The sequence below is a fragment of the Perognathus longimembris genome, chromosome 7, assembly GCF_023159225.1.
Source record: "Perognathus longimembris pacificus isolate PPM17 chromosome 7, ASM2315922v1, whole genome shotgun sequence".
NCBI lineage: Eukaryota > Metazoa > Chordata > Mammalia > Rodentia > Heteromyidae > Perognathus > Perognathus longimembris.
In genome coordinates, this window is record NC_063167.1 from 62,786,562 (window position 1) to 62,806,844 (window position 20,283).

At 34.2% G+C, this 20,283-nt stretch overlaps 1 protein-coding gene across 1 annotated transcript in view; it reads right to left on the reverse strand.

The window, feature by feature from the left end:
- Znhit6 (zinc finger HIT-type containing 6) overlaps positions 1-20,283 on the reverse strand; it is a 46,423-nt gene that overhangs the window by 11,195 nt on the left and 14,945 nt on the right. The window contains exons 6-8 of the mRNA XM_048351693.1: positions 8,326-8,394; positions 7,249-7,329; positions 5,568-5,645 (exon numbers count right to left, since the gene is read on the reverse strand). Coding sequence (XP_048207650.1) covers positions 5,568-5,645; positions 7,249-7,329; positions 8,326-8,394 — 228 coding nt within the window. The remainder of the gene's footprint in view (positions 1-5,567; positions 5,646-7,248; positions 7,330-8,325; positions 8,395-20,283) is intronic.

The following is a 20,283-nucleotide window of genomic DNA, read 5'->3' on the forward strand; positions in this document are numbered from 1 at the left end:
CCAAAGCTACATAGATAGTCAGGAAAACATTTTTCCTTATTCTATAACCAACTCCAAATGTTCTTTCAGGCTTTATATAGTTTTTGTATATTTGCACATGATCTACTTAATCCTAGCTACTAATAACAATCTTTACTGTCATTTCTGCTTTTCTAGCCCAGCTTTACTGAAATATATACATAGAGAGTTGACAATCTATATTAAATATTGAGAAAAATCATACATAATTATATATTTGATATGCAATTTGATAGTGATCATATGTATATAATATAGTAAATGTATAAGAATACAATGAATAAAATATCATCACAAACATGTTTATTAATCTACCACAGTATAGTTAGCATTTTCTGTTTTCTGTTGGTGAGAACATTTAAATCTACCCTTCTTGGCAAACTTTTTACTGTGCAATATAGTAACTAATTGGTTTCTCAAATTCCTTTTCTCTCATGTACCTCATGTAAAGTAGGACATTTTAATTAGTTATTCTTGTGAATCAACTCTGTATTCCTATGGAACTAAACTGAATACTAAAGCCTGAGCAATACAAACTCCTACATACTCTATTCATATAAAGATGTATAACTTTGTGAAAAACAATCTTCTCCAAGAAACTTTTGTTTAAGGGCCTTGAATTAACTACATCCTAAAATATTACTATTTTAGGGTTGTTAGGAATCTTATACATTCTTTTTTATCTTCCTGGTGAGTACAATAAGACTATAAAAAGTATTACTTACAATAACTCAAGGAAATCCAAGTTGGGACTATATATAGGCAGACCTATTGAGTTCTTACATTTGGCTATTTGTTTATACATTTGTTCCTCACAGAACAAACATTCTAGACACTGTTCAGACACCATGAGGACCAGAGTGAACTGTAAGGTATTTATCAGAGGTAAAAAGACAAAGGCATTCTAGAAAAAAAATGTATGTGTAATGTAGAGAGAACATACCGAGTCTATGGTACTGAGCCAAGGGTGTACATGGCAATATACTCAGAACTCAGTGTTTTGGTGTTGTTTGTAATAGTAAACAACAGTAAGATGTCTGGTTAGAGTAAAGGCTGCTGCTATTTGGCTAAGATTAAATATCTAATGAGGACATAATCTGGACCAAGTCTATAAAGTAATAATTAGAATGGATAAACTTAGTAGAATAACATTAAACTGAGGGGTAAAGTGTTCCTCAAAATTTTGGAGAAAACTCACTTGGTATTTCAGTTTCCAAAAATAATAATCAAGATAAGATGCATGTGAAATGAGGTTACTGATAAGAAAGTGACCAGCACACCATCTATGATTTCTTCTTCCATATAGCCTCTCAAACTTTAAATCCATCAAAACTTCATTTGTATGTATCTATTAGTTAAACATTCACCCAGCTATAACTGAGATGAGCTTCAGCTTCCCTTAGAATTCTTAGGGTTAAAAAAACACTTTAAGAAGAATGTCACATGTAAAGTCCAATCCATTCCTGGAGGAGCACTGTCTCTGGAGATATTTTGAAATCTCACTCTAATATATTTTCTTTATGTATGTGGAAGGATATTTTTTAGGTTGATTCTAACATTTTCTACTTCTTGGATAATATCTCATTCCTTTTTTCTGGAATCTAGATATTCAATTCAGTTAAAGGTTAAGGCCTGCTGACAGAATATAACTAATCAGTAATCCTCAAAATCAGTACAACAAAGAATTGTGGTTGGGATTTATATAATCTAAGAACATGCATCATGGCTGTTTATGATACAGAGAAGCATGTGCTACGGTGGAAAGAACTCACCTGCCTACTTTGGATACAGGCAGGCCTACATTCTAGATTCTACCATTGAGAGACCTCTAGGTGAATGGATCATGGTAGGTAGGTCTCTCCATGCAATTAGAACACATTTATAATGAATGTGCAATATAAAATAATTATAATGTATATATGGTACTCAGTATCATGTAGAAAGGTTGTTATTGATACTTATATTTCTCTCTCAGAAAACATTTTTGCATGTGTATGTTTAGGAAAATCTCACGTGTAATCTAAAACAACTCTGGAAAACAATGATACTTTTGTGTAGTTTTTAAAAGATATCCATAATTTCATCTGGTCTTTTCACTCACAAGTTCAAATAGATACAAAGAACATTTATAGTGAATGTAAATTTTGATAATTTAAAATGAAACTGTTGGGGCTGGGGATATGGCCTAGTGGCAAGAGTGCTTGCCTTGTATACATGAGGCCCTGGGTTCGATTCCCCAGCACCACATATACAGAAAAACGGCCAGAAATGGCACTGTGGCTCAAGTGGCAGAGTGCTAGCCTTGAGCAAAAAGAAGCCAGGGACAATGCTCAGCCCCTGAGTTCAAGGCCCAGGACTGGCCAAAAAAAAAAAATTAAATAAATAAATAAATAAATAAAATGAAACTGTTACATAACTCAAGTAAATACACATCTCAACAAGCTGGCAATTTGGTATCAATATTATTCATTTTATACTATAAACAAGTTCTCTTAACAGAAATTTGTTCCCATACTTCCATTCTAATTTCCTACAGAATTTCATCCAAAACATTCTAATGATTGCACATCTTGTACTGATGAAACCATCATTATATCTGTGCAACAAAGTGTATGTGTGTGTGTGTGTGTGTGTGTGCGTCTATGTCTCAACATTTTTCTTTTATTACCTATGGCAAAGGCTTTAAATATTGACATTTCTCTTGCACTGAATCATTTTAACTACTAGCAATAGTTAGTATTCTTGACAACATTTAAAGTAAAAATTTCTTGGACATACCTCTTACTATAAGGGATCAGTGATGATGGTGGCCTCTTCTAGAGGCAAACATATTTACTAATGATTTTTAGATGTGTTTCCTGTTCTACTTATCAATTTGGTACTCATTAACAAAATCAATCAAATTCCAAGATAAAAACAAGAGGAAGTTTAATAAAGCATTCTAGAGACTTGGGACTATTGACCAGTTATTTCAGGATTTACCTAAAAGGCAGAAATAATTTTTGGCTATTTTTGTAAAATAGGACATCTGAAATCAGTCAATATTATTCTTAGAAATGCTGAAACATATTCTGTGTTCTCTAATACACCCTTAATTCTGTATCATTACATCAAAATAATCTTAACTTTAAAGAACCTCAACTTTATAATATCAGAAGTTTTAAAATCCTAACTTTCAACATACATTAAAAATTTCTTATTCAGAAATCTTCAATTATTCCTAAACCTGAAACAAGATCATTTAATGTTCCACTTCTACTTCAATTAGATAAAGGATAAAGACAAATACCTTTATGTAAAATGTGATTTAAAGTATTCAGTTTTGGTCAAATGATATATTTCTTCACACAAATTTAATTACTCAAATAAACAAATAGCCACCAAACACCTATTATACAGAAAGCAGGTTAGGTATTTTATGAGTGCCAAAAACGTTAAAAAGGAGTTTAACATCTGATGCAGGTTTTTGAAAGTATAGTACTAAAAATAACTGATCAGTATACTCAGAGATTGTAGAAATGCAGGTTTTATTAAAATATGAGTTCTGTGGGTGGGCTGGAAACCTACATTTTCAGCAAGCATCCCAGATAACTGAAATTAGACGAGCACTAATCTGAGGAGAGAATATACACCCAGCTTTATATGATAAGAGAAATAGTTGTGAGTGGGACCTGGGAAAGCTAAAAAGCAAAAAGGGATTTTGTATTCATGTGAGGCAGGTAGGAGACCTGGCTCTTAGGATTAACGAGGGCTGAGAGCTGGTGTCTTAGCAGGCAGAGCTGAGCCTTAGGATCTGAGCAAATGAGTGAGTCAGAATGTTGCTTCTGCTCTAACACAATCTTTGCTAAGTAAGCTACTGAAAGCTGGTACTAAGTAGGCCCAGTGGAGCCTTATCTGAGGCTTTTACATAGGCAAAATCAGTTCCAAGTTTAAAGTCTACACCTCTAGTTTTACACGGAAGAAGAATGAAAAGTAACTGATTTGTGCTTCAAAAAACAAAAATCTTCAAAGTCCATGTAAAGGTGCTGATAGCTTTCCCTTGAGCACTCTGTCTTATTTATCTATTGTAGTTATTACCACATCTCCTCTCCCTTCGTAGGCTGTGAAGGGAGTTTTTTAGACTAGTCCTCAAAGGGATGACCTATGTGACCCTAGGTTTAACACTGTGGTCATGGGGAAGAGACTCAGGGACTACAAACTGAATGAATAAAAAGGAAGTGTGGCCAAAGTATATTTAAAGCTCAGTGATCAATGAATTGAAAGGGAAAAAAAAGTTCCGACTAAGCAGAACTCAGTCCATTGTCTGCATAAAAATAAAATGTTAGTGGAACATGGTTATAGCCTTTGTTTATGCAGCCTATGTTCATGTGCTATAATGGCAGAGTTGATTCACAGAATGTGTCTTGATTTGTTTCTGGAAAATAATTCCATCAATAATTAAAAATAAAATCTCGGTTTAAAATGTAAGATTTGGACAGAGACAAAGTTTGCAGTTTAAAAAATTCTTCAGTTAGCAACTAAGGAAGTAAACAACATAACATCTACCTTGGAACTGTGCCTGGTATTACCAAAGTTTAAAACCATTCGTTTACTTTCTGAAGACAGAAAGATAGTAATGAACAGTGGCCAAAGGGTAAATGTAGCTTTACTCACAGAAACACCTTATTGACTGATCTCTGCTACAGGGATATACATTCCACAAGGGCAGGATGGCTTTCTTTACTGCTACAGCCCCAATGTTTAGATAAAAACCTGAAAGTTCATGGGTATTTCCTATTATGTTTGTTGAATGAATAAAAACATGCATTTGTTGTATGTTATTTATTCTATCTCTCATAATAATCTTGAGTTATAAGTACCTGGATTTTAGAGATAACAAAAGGTGAGGCTACATAATTCATTCAAGTTCACATAATTAGAACCTGGCAGACCTTGGATTCAAATTGGGCTTTGCTTTTATAGCTTGAACACTTAAATATGTACAGTATACTACCAAATCAAATAATTATAGAAGAAATGAACCAGATCTAATTTGAATCAGATCTAGCAGTTTTGAAAACTAAACAATGAAAAACACCACAGGTCTTGAAAGATGTTTCTTAAGACAATATTCTAATACATAAAAGTACTGTGGAGACAGACTCTCAAGGAGTCATATCCCTGTGATATCAACTTACTTTGCTCTCTTCACATCTCTATGAAGTGCTTTTTGTACAATATACACAACACAACAGTCAAGCAATTATGTAAGTTTTTTACTTCCAAAAGTATTAACACTGGAACTTAGTCATATAGAATATTTCCTGAAATAAGTTGAGATTTAGAAATCTTTTAGTTGTGTCCAATTATATTTTAAAATATTCTCACTAGGGTAGTTTTCAATAAAACTTTTATTGTGTGATTATTTTAGAATGTTAATTTGATAGTTATTTTTGTAACAAGGTTTTGGTGATAGTCAGATAATTAGTATAATAATTAGCTAATCAAGCTATTTAATTATATTACAGAATTAGAAATATTTAAAGAAATGAAAAGGAAACCAATTTTACCTTAGTAAATTTTGCTGCATATGTTCAGCCTTCATTAAAATTTGAACTCCCACCTGAGAGCGAATATAGGCTTTTAACCTGAAATGAAAATTTCATAATGAAAAAACCAAATTATTTTTAGCATTACTTCAAAACTGTTTATAAAGACTAAACATTTTTTATTTAAAATTATTTATTAATTAAACAAAAATTTTTTGATAAGGTGTTGAGCAAAAAGGGTACAGTTACATAGTAGGGCAGTGTGTACAATTCTTGTGATATCTTACACCCTGTTTTTCTTTCCCTTCCCTAGGTCAGGCAGACATATATACAATACCTAATGTACCAAGAACCTATACAGTAGCCACGTGGCCTACGCCAAAGAAAATTCGCCTAGGACTTTAAATGTAATGTCGACATTAGACAATATGTTGACAGTAAAGACTAAACATTTTGTAAACAGCTAGTAATAATATTCATCTAAACATTGAAAGGTATTTTCTAACCAAGGATTTGGAAAATAAAATTACCCTTTTCTCTTTGTTTAATTAGACATCTTAAATTTATTCACTTACTTCACTCTTTTACTTGTGTGCAATTTCAGTGACAGATATTCTACCAACTACATGACTAGTGATAATAAGTATATGATACAGTTTTATAGAGGCTGTCCTCCGTCAGTTGTCCTGAAGATACTGCTTGATATTTGACATGGGTTTCAAGTAGTCGGGGCATACATTTTTTTAGTAGCACAAAAATGACATATAACAGATCAGACACTTTAGAATTCAATGAGTCTGAATTTTAAGCAGCAAAATACTTTGGGATTAAACTGAGCATTGATATCCTAAGCAAGTAGCATCTGGTAAAAATAAAGTCAACTGGGTTCCTTCCCAGGAACACTAATATCTCACTCTCCAATAATAGTTTCCTTCTACTGAGCCCTGCCTCTTATACACTAGGCCCTGTACTAGGAACTTGATGTGTGGTATTTTTTTTTAATGCTTCATAACAACCTCATCATCTAGTAGGTATCATTATTCTCTTTTCACTGATGGAAAAATTCAAGGGCTGGAAGTTAAGTAATTTGCTCCTGATCACATAGTTAATAAAGGATAGAGTCAGTTATTTTATTCTAATTCAGACATCTATGACTGAATTTTTCCACTATGCTATGTTAACCACTTTTGTCCATGTTGTATTTCTGGACAGGAGGCAAAGTGTACCTTACTGACTTCTATGAAGACTTGGCTGAAGTAGAAATTTCCTGTCTTTAACAGCTACTTGGAAAGTTTTAATTTCCAGAGTTTTTGGTTCAATTTGAAATGCAGCTTAGTTTTAGGGTTAAAAGTACAGACTAACTCCAGAATACCAAACTTCTCTACTTATTAGTTATATAAGGTTACTCAACTACTTTAAAACTCAGTTTCCCCATCAGCGGTTTGTCACATACTAGGTTATAATGAGGATTAAATGCTCTAGCATGTTTGTTGTTATCTGCTTTCAACCATCTTTGGAACACAGTATATACTTAGCTACTGTTTTTACTTGTATTACTGATGACCTTCAGTACACATGAAGGAAATGGAACTAAAATTGAGCTGTTTTAACACATCACATTCTAAAACAGCTATAATTTCCCACAGTGCAAACTTTCAGCATTTTTAACATGTCATACAGTTGTAAGATTTTTGAAAAATACCTTTGACGAATTACAGGATCTGACTTTTCAGGATCAATGTAAGATTTTAGAATTTCATTAATAGTTTTATCATCTGGAACCCTTTTCAACAAAGAAAAGGAAAACAGATAAGTTATTATCTATAAATTCCTACTAAACATGATAAAGTAATTAGTAAGTATGTAGCTTCCTGGTTAAAAACATGAACAAAGATATTTTTCACTTTACTCTTGGCAAAATGTAACATTCTCTGAAGCAAAATCGTACAGAAGAGAAAGCACAAGAGACCTTTTAGGTACCCTTTAGTTTTTATTTTGGTCTGAGACCAAGACTCAAACTGGGTATTGGTGTTTTTGCTCATTGGCTAGTGTTCTACTACACCTCTTTCCTGTTCTTGGGCACCCTTAACAAGGCCTTAAAAAGTATTTTCAAATGCTCCTTATGAACCATTACATAAAAAGGGTCAAGATGAAATATATTTTAATCTTGCAGAAATAAAAACCAGGCTGAAAATAAAAACCAAGCTGATTCATTCTAAATGGAAAGATCAGGTTAGAAAGTTGATAATTTCCCTAGAAAGAAACTAACTTTCTGCATTTATGTACACGGTTTAAATTTTACATATAAATCTATATAAATAAAATTAAGACACCTTTGAAATAGTAACTTTATCCAATCATTTAAACATGCTTCTTTTAGCCTGGTATGCAAATTCTATTAACTAAAGTTCTTCACTAAATGACAATTACAGAGTATAATGTAGATGTATGCTAAATATCTTAAACATCAACTTCTCAGGTTTTCCTAGCCTAAGGAATAAAACAGCATGATAAAAATTTTCAATGGTATTTGAAAATGAGGCTAATATGAAAATGTCTATTTTCTGGACTTGCCCCCACTCTATCCCACCCCCTTGCATAGACTCATATACTATGCATTCTTCCTTAACTTGTTTTTCTCATTCAGCATTATTTGCAAAATGCATTCATGTTGATATACCTAGTATTGCATTGTGTGACTATATCATACTGACCTGTTTAGTTACAGATCCTTAAAACAAAATCCTATCTGTTCATAATAAGCTGGTAATACTAATACCTTTTTTCTGTGTATTCAGCTTGACTTTGAGGAAACTGGAGTTTCACATGCCAATAAAACTGCTGTTTTCTAAGAGAGAAAATAATCATGTGAGCATCAGGGTAAACAACCAAAGCTTAATGCAAATCAAACTTCCTGAATTTTCATCTCAGCCCTTTAGCTATTCTTAAAATTAAATTATTATTTCTACTAAGGATAATTTGCTTTTTGCAGGATATTGGAAACTATGTTTCTGAAATAATATACTTGTAATGTTGGTAAGAAAAAAGAAATTAAAGTGAGGAAGTTCTGAATTCCAAGAACTTTTTCCAGAATTAGGAAGCAATTTCTCATAGTTCAGGGGCTTCTGAGATCAATGTGCTATCACTTAATGTTTACAAATACATTTCCTTATGACTAAATATAATAAACGGATGTCTTTGCCTGGCTAGTCTAGAAATTATGTGAATGAAGAATTGTCCAGATGGGTCCAGCTGGCTACAAATATATGTCTGAGGCATGACTACGTGCATTCAGTAGCAAAACAGTAGACAACAAGCTGGTTGCTAAGCAAAATGCATGCTGAGCTAGAGTCCCTTTGCTTTCAAGTTTAAACTTTGGTTTGATGTAATTCATGAACAGCTTGATTTCAGAAAAATGACCATATGCTCTATGTAACCTGTAAATTTAGTGACACTAAGCACCATTTCCTTTATTCAAAAAGCTAATTATCAAAATATTGAATCTACTGTAGAAATTTAAATGATTTTACTACATTTTGATCTTACACGATGTTTTCCTATATTAGAAGAAAAAAATTAACAACCACTGGCAAGTTATAGTTGGGGCATCACCTCCAAGGAATGATCACTACTTTTTTTAAATCTACCCTTCATCAGTATTACCTCAAAATCTAAAATAATGTTGTGCCTGTGTGCTGATCCTGGTGCTTGAAAAAGGCCAATGTGGTATCTGTGAGCCTTTTAACTACCATTCTACTACCAGGCTACCATTCTACTGCTTGAGATACCGCTTTAGGATGGGTAACTGGTGATAAGAGTCTCATGGACTTTCCTGCCTTGGTGAGTTTAAAGATGCAACAGATTTTTAAATCTCAGCCTCCTGAGTAGCTAGGATTACAGGTGTGAGCCATCAGAGTCCCGCTTAAAATAACTTAAAAAACAAACATGCTATTTTACTTTCTTTTTCATATTTGTGAAGAACAAAATAAAAAAGCACACTTTACTAATCTAAAAGCCAGATGTCTAAAAATCTAAAGGCAAAGAACTTTAAAATATTCTGCATATGCAAATTACTAACTTTAAATAAAGATTTCTTCCAAAACAAAATACATCACAAATGTTGTTATCTATAAAATAGCTATTACAGAATAATATCACTATTATACCAAAAGACTGCTTATTTTTCTTTTTTGGGAAATAAACAAATTTTGTTATTGATGTATAATAATGTTTCTTTCTAAATATATAGATTTTTTTAGCAGCTATGCACCAGACAAAGGCCTTATATCTAATATACTTAGAAGTAAAAAAAATTAAGCCTCCTCAAAATAAAACCTCAAAGAAACAACTACCCAATTAATAAATAGGCTAAAGACTTAAAGAGAGACATCTCAGAAGCAGCAGCAAGAATGGCCAATAGACACATGAAAAAATGTTCAACATTCCTGACCAAAAAAATAATGCAAATCAAAAGAACACTGAGATTCCATCTCAACTCAGTTAGAATAGCAATTATCAAGAAAACTATTAATAACAAATGCTGGCAGGAATGTGGCCCAAAGAGAACACTATTACACTGTTGGTCAGAATGTAAACTTGTTCAACCACTCTGAAAAGCAGTATGGAGGTTCCTCAGAAGACTACACATAGAGCTTCCCTATAACCCACCAATTCCACTCTTGGGCATTTATCCAAAAGAACACAAATAAGACCGCACTAAAGCTAACAGCACAATTATCTTCATTGCAGCATTGTTAACCATAGACAAGATAATGGAATCAACCCAGATGCCCTTCAGTGGACGAAAGGATCAAGAAAATGTGGCATATATACACAATGGAATTCTACTCATCCATCAGAAAGAATGATATTGCAGCATTAATAATGAAAGGAAGAAACCTGGAAAAAATTATATTAAGCAAAGTAAGCCAGACCTAAGATTGCATGTTTTCCCTCATTTCTAGCCATTAGAATATGCCTATAAATCTACAAGGTAACAAATACAATGGGTGGTAAAGGACAAAAAATTACACTTGGAAATGATAAACTAAACAAGACTCTAATCATTCACATAGTAAGACCAAAAGAGGATATTCTTAGGAAAGCAACTCAAAGGCTCAATAGATGAGCATATGATCATATAAAATAATATTTATCAAAATGAACTCCAGGAAATGGAAACAAGTTTTCTTTCTTTGTTGCTATTTTGATTTTATTTTTCTTTCATCTTGTTTGTTTATCTGTCTTTGGGAATTAGGAGGGGACACAGAAATGGTGGGACAAATGGCAAACAAATGCAGCAGTGATACTCACTAGACACTATATTGAAAAGGAACTATACAACTTGTGGGTAGAGACAGGAGGACCAAACAGGGTGAGAGTGAAGGAAGAGTTGACACTGTTCAAAAAGAAATTAAATACTCTATATGACTCATGTAACTAACTTCTCTGTATAGCACCGTTACAATAATATTAAAAATGCAAAAAAAGATAAGGCAAATATGTAAATAATACATGTATATAATATTTCTTTAGGTTAACTTATGGAGGGGCAGGATCACTACCCTGTCATCTTTTTGAATTGTAAATTATAACTCAATCACTGCTTTAGTAATTCAAGAGTCATGTACCTTTCTTAAAATTCACTAAACCCTGAATACCTTCAAATTGTACTTAACATTCCAAACACAAAATGAGAGAAAGGCCCTCAAATAATTTTATTTGCTAAAGTTAACCTTTTGTAGCCATAATGAAACCATTCGCAGCTATTTTATTGTATATACGATGCTAAATTATGGCCATTATAATATATATTCGGCCTTTGTTCAAACAGACAAATGTGAAAAGGTCATTTACTTTTAAAGTATACTCTTTCACTACAAAGCAAAAGAAATTTCTTCAATTCCACTCCCTAACAATATTACCATTTTATTTTATGCATTTTTGAGACAAGGTCTTGTTATGTAGCACAGGCTGGCCTTGAACTAACAATCACCTTGCTTCAGTCTTCTAAATGTTGAGATTATATGACCAGCTTCCTATAATAATATTTTTGAAATGCATTCTAAGAATGCATTCATGATCTTTTAATTACACCTTAATTCAAGGTGTGTAAAGAAAAAAAAAATCAAAGGATGCTGGGCAGAGAATTGCTATAAACTGGATACAGGATTGGGCCTGACTCTTGCACAAGCTTGCATGAATGAAGCCTTCTCAAAACCCTGAGCACGATGGCATGTGCTTGTTGTCATCTTTGTTGGTCATTCCAGCTACATGTGAGTGAGACTGGGAGGATTGAAGTTCTAGGACAGATCAAGCAAAAAATCAACAAGACATCATTTCAACAAAAAAGCTGGGTGTGGTGGTGCATGCCTGTCATTGCTGTTATGGAGGGAAGTGTAAGCAGGAAGATTGCGGTGCAGAATGAGCTGGAGGAAAAAGTGAAATCTTATCTCAAAAATATCCAGAGCACAAACAGAGGAGTGGCTTACAACATAGAGCACCTGCTTGGCCAGTGGAAAGTCCTAACTTTGAACTCTAGTATGGCAAAAAAAGAAAAAAAACCTAGATGGGCACTGGTAGCTCCCACCTATAATCCTAAATACTCAGGAGGTTGAGATCTGAGGATTATGGTTTGAAGCCATCCTAGAAAGATATGTCCATGAGACTATCATCTCCAGTTAACCAACAAAAAGTTGGAAGTGGAGCTGTGGTTCTAGTGCTAGAGCATTAGATTTGAGCACAAAAGCTGAGGGACAATGCTCAAACCCTGAGTTCAAGTCCCAGGACAGACACACATAAACCAAACCAAAAGAGCCTGCTACAAAGGAATTAATTTTCCCATTTTCATAAATATGTCCCACTTTTAAAAAGGCACACACATACAAATCCCAGAACATTAAGTGGATTGCTTTCTAAAGATAAGATTCTAGTAAATACACTCATTGGGATAGAGTTCAAAGTTTCTAAATCTTTGTAATGCCAACATTTTAGACTACAGTCTTTGTTATGGGGGACAACTGTCTTGTGTACTTGTATTTACAGGATGCTTAGCAGCAGCAGCCCAAGGCTCCACCCATTAGATGTCACAAGGAAAAGTTCAACCCCAGTTCACTGCATATGTTCCCTGGGGGCAAAACCACCATTTGAGAATCATTAGGCTAAATAATGGTATGAACATTTACCACTCACATGTATTAGTTACTGTCCCCTACAGAACAAAGTGCCTCTAAGTACAATAATGTCATTGTGTCATTGGCATATCAACTTTCTCACGAATAGAAATACTAGGCCTAGAATATTCCAGGTTACTTAGGTACTCCAAAGTATATGTTTAGACTTTGGTAAGACTGATGAAATATGATGATTATTACTAGCCTTAATGTTCCCTTCCAGACAACTGATAAAGCAACATAAACACTGACCTCTCTGAATTCCATCAAACTAAAACATAATTATGATAGCTTCCAAAATTTGTTTAAAATGGCACAATTATGAGTTAGAGACAGAGGCTAAATTGTACGAACTAAAATTTCGAATACACAATTTAAAAGATCTTAAATATCCTTTTTTTTTTATTTTTTGCCAGTCCTGTGGCTTGGACTTAGGACCTGAGCACTCACTGTTCCTAGCTTCTTTTTGTTCAAGGTAGCACTCTACTTCTTGAGCCACAGCACCGCTTCTGGCCTTTTCTGTTTATGTGGTATACAGGAATCGAATGCAGGGCTTCATAAATGCTAGGCAATCATTCTACCAATAACCCATATTCCTAGTCCCAGATCTTGAATATCCTTGCTCTTTACAAGTAGGATCAAGGCTAGGGACACGGCTAAAGTGGCAAAGTGTTAGTGTACCAAGCAGACCCGGAGTTCAAATCCCAGACCCTGAGTCCAAATCAATTTTTATTCCATTCCATCACTGATTAATCAGCATTTACTCAACGAACATTTGAGTAACACTGAGAGCTCACTAGGCTTTAAATAAAGACACAGTGTGAGAAGGAAACAAGCCTAAAGACTTCTTTTGAGGGTAGCAAGACAGCCACTGTTGCTAGAAATTGAAGCTTTCCACTCATTTCATATGGAAGAATTAATTCTTTATTGACATCATGCACAGTAAGATTGTCCAATAAAATAAAATGCATAGAGTTAGAATGAGAGGTTAACTAAATCCTGTGTTTGAATTGGAGAATCATAATGACATAACACATCAGTTCAAATATGAATGAAAATTGTACTCCAGATTTTTACATACAAGTGACTCCAAACTATGGTTTGTCTACTGAAAATATATGTGCCTAGGTGTTGATAGGTAGAATATTTGGGAAGTAACTGGGTTTTAATGGCTCTATACTCATGAACTGATTAATTATGAAAGTGCTAATTGTTAAAAAAGGATTACCCTCCCTTCCTCTGCGGCTAGCTTTTCCTGTCTCACTACATGATACACTCCTCTGAGGAACTATATAGAAAGAAGCACTCACCAAATGCCTATACCATGGTCGTAAGATTTCTTGAGCCCCTATGATCATGAAATAAACTTCTATTCTTTGTAAATTACCTGGTCTCAGATATTTTGTTGCAGCAACAAAAATGTACTAAAAGACTTCATGAGATAAGCTAAAGCCATAGTTTTTCATTTGTCTGATTTCCAAAATACTCTCATTATGAATTAAAAACTATAAGTTACAAAAATGATTAGTAGATCCTTTTACCAGAGCACACTAGTATATATCAACAGAAATAATAGCTTATGGTTTTTATGTCAAGCATGGTTGTAAATATGTATGTATTAATTCATTTAGTACTTATTATTCTATGAGATAAATGCAATTGTTTCATTTTACAGTTGAAAACATGGTAGAGAAGAGTCACTTCACTCCTATAGTCATTCAGTTGCAAAGTAGTATCATAGTTGATCTTGGAATCCAAAGATTACTATAAATTTTAAGAATTCAGACTTCCTAAAAGATACAGTAAATATTTTGATCGTCTATTTGACCTACTTATTATCACCATCCTTTGAAGTCTTTAATCATACTCTGACAAAGGAACACCACCCTTGCCCTCCAGGGATGTGTTGTCTATTGACTTTAACAAGACCAATTATTTTCCAGACATTATGGCTCAGGACTGGCCTAAGCACTGTAGGTATCTAATTTCCTTGTTCAATATTAACAGGAAAGAATCCTATGGATAAAATTTAACCCAACTGTTGCCAGAAACATCCTACGACCATGAAGATTAAGGTAACAACATAGAAAACTCAATGAAAGCCTGAATAAACATTCCTCAGTACCATCAAGACAAAACAAAGAGCTAAAATCATAAGACATAATGAAGAATCATAAATGAAGTATGCCCTTGGATACTATAATCAAGCCACTGTATCATACTAACACTGAAGTCCATCCTATCTTGGACATGCTCTTACTAGAGCCAAAATGCCCTTTGTAGACTAGATCAAACCAGTCTGAATTCAGTTTTTTATTTCATGCAGTATAAAGCATCCGAATTGATATAATAAATTAATTTTTCTTCTTTCTAGAGTTTACCTTTTACACTTAGAAGCAATAGAGAAGAGGGACTCAAACTGTTAAATGTAACATTAGTAATATCTGATGGTATTTCAGGAAAAAAAAAGTTTTGTTCCACTGGGAACTATAAGATTTTAGTTTAACTTAAAGATGATAGGAAATCTACCAAATTTGGAAATCACCCCCTCAAGGAACAAACAAATTTATGAAAAAGCTACATAAACCTCTACTTATACATAATCTTTTAAGATATATTTCAAGGTGAGAACTCAAAATCTCTAAAAGTAAATATAATCATTCTTCATAAAAATTATTTATTAGGATTAGTACCATAAGTGTTGTTTGGAAACATGAATACAAAGGCTCTGTTCAGTTACTTTGTATGGATTAAAATAACTAAGATTTCAGAGAATGAAAAGCACCATTTTGTGTCTTACATCATTATGAAAATATTTTGAAAAATTCCAGCTCTATATTTTGCCCTTTAAAAAATTAGTAGTACTACCACATGATAATAGGAAACAGATTAACTATGTGCTACTGGCTTAAGCAGACAGTATATTAAGAAAATGATTGTAGCAGGTGAAAACTAAAACGAAAAAGAACATTTTGTTTCAAAAGAAAGTGATAAACAGTTGAGCACTTAAAGCAGTTTTCAACTGACAGTGAATTGGAGGCAAGGGGTATTTGGAAATGGCTGACTAGCGTTGAGTGTTCCCAGACTGGGGAACACACAGAGGCATTTACTGAGTAGGGGCCAGGAATTCTAGCCTTCCTGTAATGCAAGAGAACATCCCACACAACAACAGCAACAAAAACAAATGTGAATTTTGGAATGTCAATGAAATTTCTACTAAAAACAAGAATATAGGAAGACAGGATATATGCATAATAAAAATGATACCAAATGCTGGTATTTGCTTCATATTAACTCTGGAGAAAATGTGTACTTATAAGATCAGTGAAAGGAGCCATAATGGGGAAGATGATGATGTATACAACCACCATGGATACTTAGGAAATACAGAAGAGGAGGACATTCCTGGATTTAGAAGGATGAATATTCAGTACATTATTTGGATACACAAAGTTTGGTACCTGGGTGCCTGTGGCTTAAATCTGTAATCGTAGCTATTCAGGAGGCTGAGATCTGAGGAGCATAGTTTAAAGCCAGCAGGAAAGGCTGTGAAATGCTTATCTACAATTAGCCACTAAAAAACTGGAAGTGGAGCTGTGGCTCAAGTGGTAGAGTGCTACCCTTGAGCATGAAAGCCCAGGGACAGCACCCAAGCCCTGACTATAGCTCCAGGGTTGAAGCAAGCATGCACACACAGACAAACACAGACACAGACACACACAGACACAAACACACTGCTGCTGCTGTGGAAGGGTACTTTTCTTGTGTTGTAGGTAAAGGCTTGGCTAAAGGAAATATTAGGCTTCTAGTCTTCCACACTGTTCTTCTGAAACCTTGCTACTATTCTGGAATTCTTCCATTAAGCTGTATCAAAGCACTTATGGCAGAGAAACTGCAGAAGTAAACATTTCCACCAATCAACAAGTTTGTACTGAGCATATTATGTAACCCCTCAAATCTCAATGCAAAACCCACTTGTTCTTCCATAACCACAAGTGCTAGACTTATCATTTAATTTTCCTTTGCTCTTTTCTAAAGCCACTTTGGAGCTTAGTAAAACCTATACTACTTATACAGATTAAAAATATATATACTGGAACATGGTAAATTATACAGGACTCTAGACATTCACACACAGTGAGACCAAAGGAGGATATTCTTAGGAGAGAAATGCAAAGGCACAATGCCTATGTACGCCTGATCATATAACATAATATTGAAATGAACTTTGGGCAATAAAAGAAGGTTTTTTTCTTTGTTGCTGTTTTTGTTTTCTTTCCTTTCTATCTTGTTTGTTCATTTTCCTGTCTCTGGGGAGGTATGGGAGACACAGAAATTGTGGGACAAAGAGTGAAACAAATGCAACAGTGATATTCACTAGACATTATGCTGAAAATAAACTATACAACTTGTGGGTGGGAACAGGAGGGAAAAACTGTACAAAAAGAAATGCACTCATTACCTGACTTTTTAAACTGTAACCCCTTGTATATCATTGTTATAATAACACATTAATGCCCCTGCCCCCCAAAAAGCCTCTGCTGTAGGAAAAGTATCATTACACAGCTACTTATGGAAAAAGGACTGCTAACTTTAATAAAGGGGTGGATAGGTACACCACTGCAATATAATTATAATCTTATAATTTTACTTGAATAAAATAGTACTTAAAAAATTTGTTAGTGGTTTGTTATTTCTTTACAAGAGGGACACCTAGTGGCTAGCTTTCACAACAGGACTAGAACTCTTAAATAGTAATTGACATTGTTTGTGATGCATCTTTATTACATACGTACATACATACATACATATATTTGTGTGTGTATGTGTGCGCGCGCACTTGCACACAAGCGCTGCTATTGGAACTTGATCTCGGGGCCTTGCACTCTTGACTGCTTTTTTTAGGCACAGCTGGTGTTCTATCACTTGAGTCATGCCTCCAGTCCCAGATTTTGGTTAATTGGAGATAAGAGTCTTCCTGGGCTGGCTCTGAACTTGATCCTCAGATTTTATTCTCCTGAGTATCTAGGATTATAGGGATAAGGCAATTGCTCCCTGATCTTCACTATCTTAATTCTGTAAGTACAAGAGAGACACATACTCAAAGAGCAAAATAATTCCTAATTAAAAGAATGGATTAAGAACACCAGAACTCACAGTTCAAAGCTGACAGTGGGGGGAAAAAGTAGTTAGATAGAAGCACTGGGATATTCAGGATTGATGGGGAGAAGGGTCGGAAGTTATATGTAAATAAGCTTGGAGAACTGAATAGTCAAATCTGGGTGGCTACCTGGGGAGTGGTAGTCCAGATGAGTCTAAGCTTAGATTTATATAAACATAGAGGTTGGGTATACCTATTGCAAAAATTGGAAACATTCCTAATTCAAAACTTTTTGAGTCATTTAGTACAACTCCATAACTGTAAATACCTATGGTTCCAATCATTTCTAGTAAGAGATACTTGACCTATATTACTGGGTAGAAATTTGTCTGTCCTATTCATTCTTTCAAATGATATGCATTCCCTCTGCATTTGACCTCTAATCAGAATAAGGGACTGAAACAACCCAACAGGACAACATGTTGTCCAAGCACATCAACACAGTCTCCAGCCTTTCACTGGCAAAACACTAAAACACAATTGAAAGAATAGTCGCCATGTATTTAAAAGATGGGAGTTTCATCTGACAGTATTAGAATACTTTTCAAACACTAAAATAACTCAAAATGTATATAGTCGTTCGTACTGCTTAATAACTTTTTATTTATTGTTGACATAAGAAATGTATACACATGGTCTACAATTCAAATAGGAACAAAAAAGGCATATATCCCTTCATAGGAATGTGTTAACCCAAAGTTCTTGTATTTGAAACTTATTCACTAAATTCACATGTTGGTGGTATCTGTAGAGATGAGGCCGTGAACATAAGGCCTCCAAAAAGAATAAACTTCTTTTAAAAATTAGTGTATGGTATTTTGTTACAGCAACAGAAAATGCACAAAAGCATTTTCTCTAACCATTGCTACCATTTTCTGTTACAGTACTCCTCTTTTAGTAGTTTTATATTCTATGATTTTAGTTAGCCAAAGTTAACTGTGGCCTAGGAATATTGAAATGGAAATTTCAAAGTTTTAGACTGTGCACTGTTCTGAGAAGCCTTAAGGAATCCTGTCTATTCTATTCCATGACAGCTGGGGACTGTGTGTGGCATGTCCACACAGTATATGCTATCTGCCTCTAAGTCACAGCATAACTATGTGCAGCATTTGTGCTTGAGTAGTATTTGGCAAGAGAAAATACTTACTTTAAATAAAAGGTAAAAGTTTTCCAATTAAGAGGGAAAAAATCATATGTTGAGGTTGCTAAGATCTACGGTAAAAAACAAATCCATCTGTGATATTATTAAAAAAATGAAATCTGGGTTGGGAATATGGCCTAGTGGCAAGAGTGCTTGCCTTGTATACTGAAGCCCTGGGTTCAATTCCCCAGCACCACATATATATAAAATGGCCAGAAGTGGCGCTATGGCTCAAGTGGCAGAGTGCTAGCCTTGAGCAAAAAGAAGCCAGGGATAGTGATCAGGCCCTGAGGAAAGCTCCAGGGATGGCAAAAAATAAAAAAATAAAATAAAATAAAAAAAGAAAGAAATCTATGCTAGTTTTGCAATTGCCTCAAATTGGAAAAGGTATATGCCCACAAAATTATGTGGTTATTGTTATTAACGTTCAATTTTATTGTTGCCGTTAATCTCTTACAGTACCTAGCTTATAAATTACAGTACACCACAAGTATATGTGCATGAGAAAAGTAATATAGAGAGAATATTTGAAGTTTCTTGGACTCCATAGGGAGTATAACTATATAAGCATATATGTATGTTAATATTTTTCCTTCAATAGTAGCATGCAATAAGTATGCTTTCTATCTATCCTTATTCACTTAATATTTCTGGCAATTATTCCATGTAACTATATTAAATTAAGAAGGCATAATTACTTCATTTTCTCTATGTATGGAAAATCCTATCAAATAAATTTTTAGAAATACACTTGTTAGATAATCAAGTAATTACCATGCTTCTTGATCAACTTCTTTCCCACTACTAAACTATACTGAGACCAATGCTCATATTAAACAGGGAAGATAATTTGAAAACTTTCCCTTAAAGAACATAGTAACAAACTTTAAAAAAATAAAAAATACTGAATTCATCAATATGATAAATTTCTAGAGGCCAAAAGGAAATAAGAACTAAAAACTATACTCAAAACTACTGAATGCTTTGAGACAAAGTCTTGGGTCTATTTAAGCTGGAGATCTCAAATTGATCACAGAATAAGTGAAATGGTGAACCAAAAAAATTCTATCCCTTATGGCCTAGTGGCAAGAGTGCTTGCCTCGTATACATGAGGCCCTAGGTTCGATTCCCCAGCACCACATATACAGAAAATGGCCAGAAGTGGCGCTGTGGCTCAAGTGGCAGAGTGCTAGCCTTGAGCAAGAAGAAGCCAGGGACAGTGCTCAGGCCCTGAGTCTAAACCCCAGGACTGGCAAAAAAAAA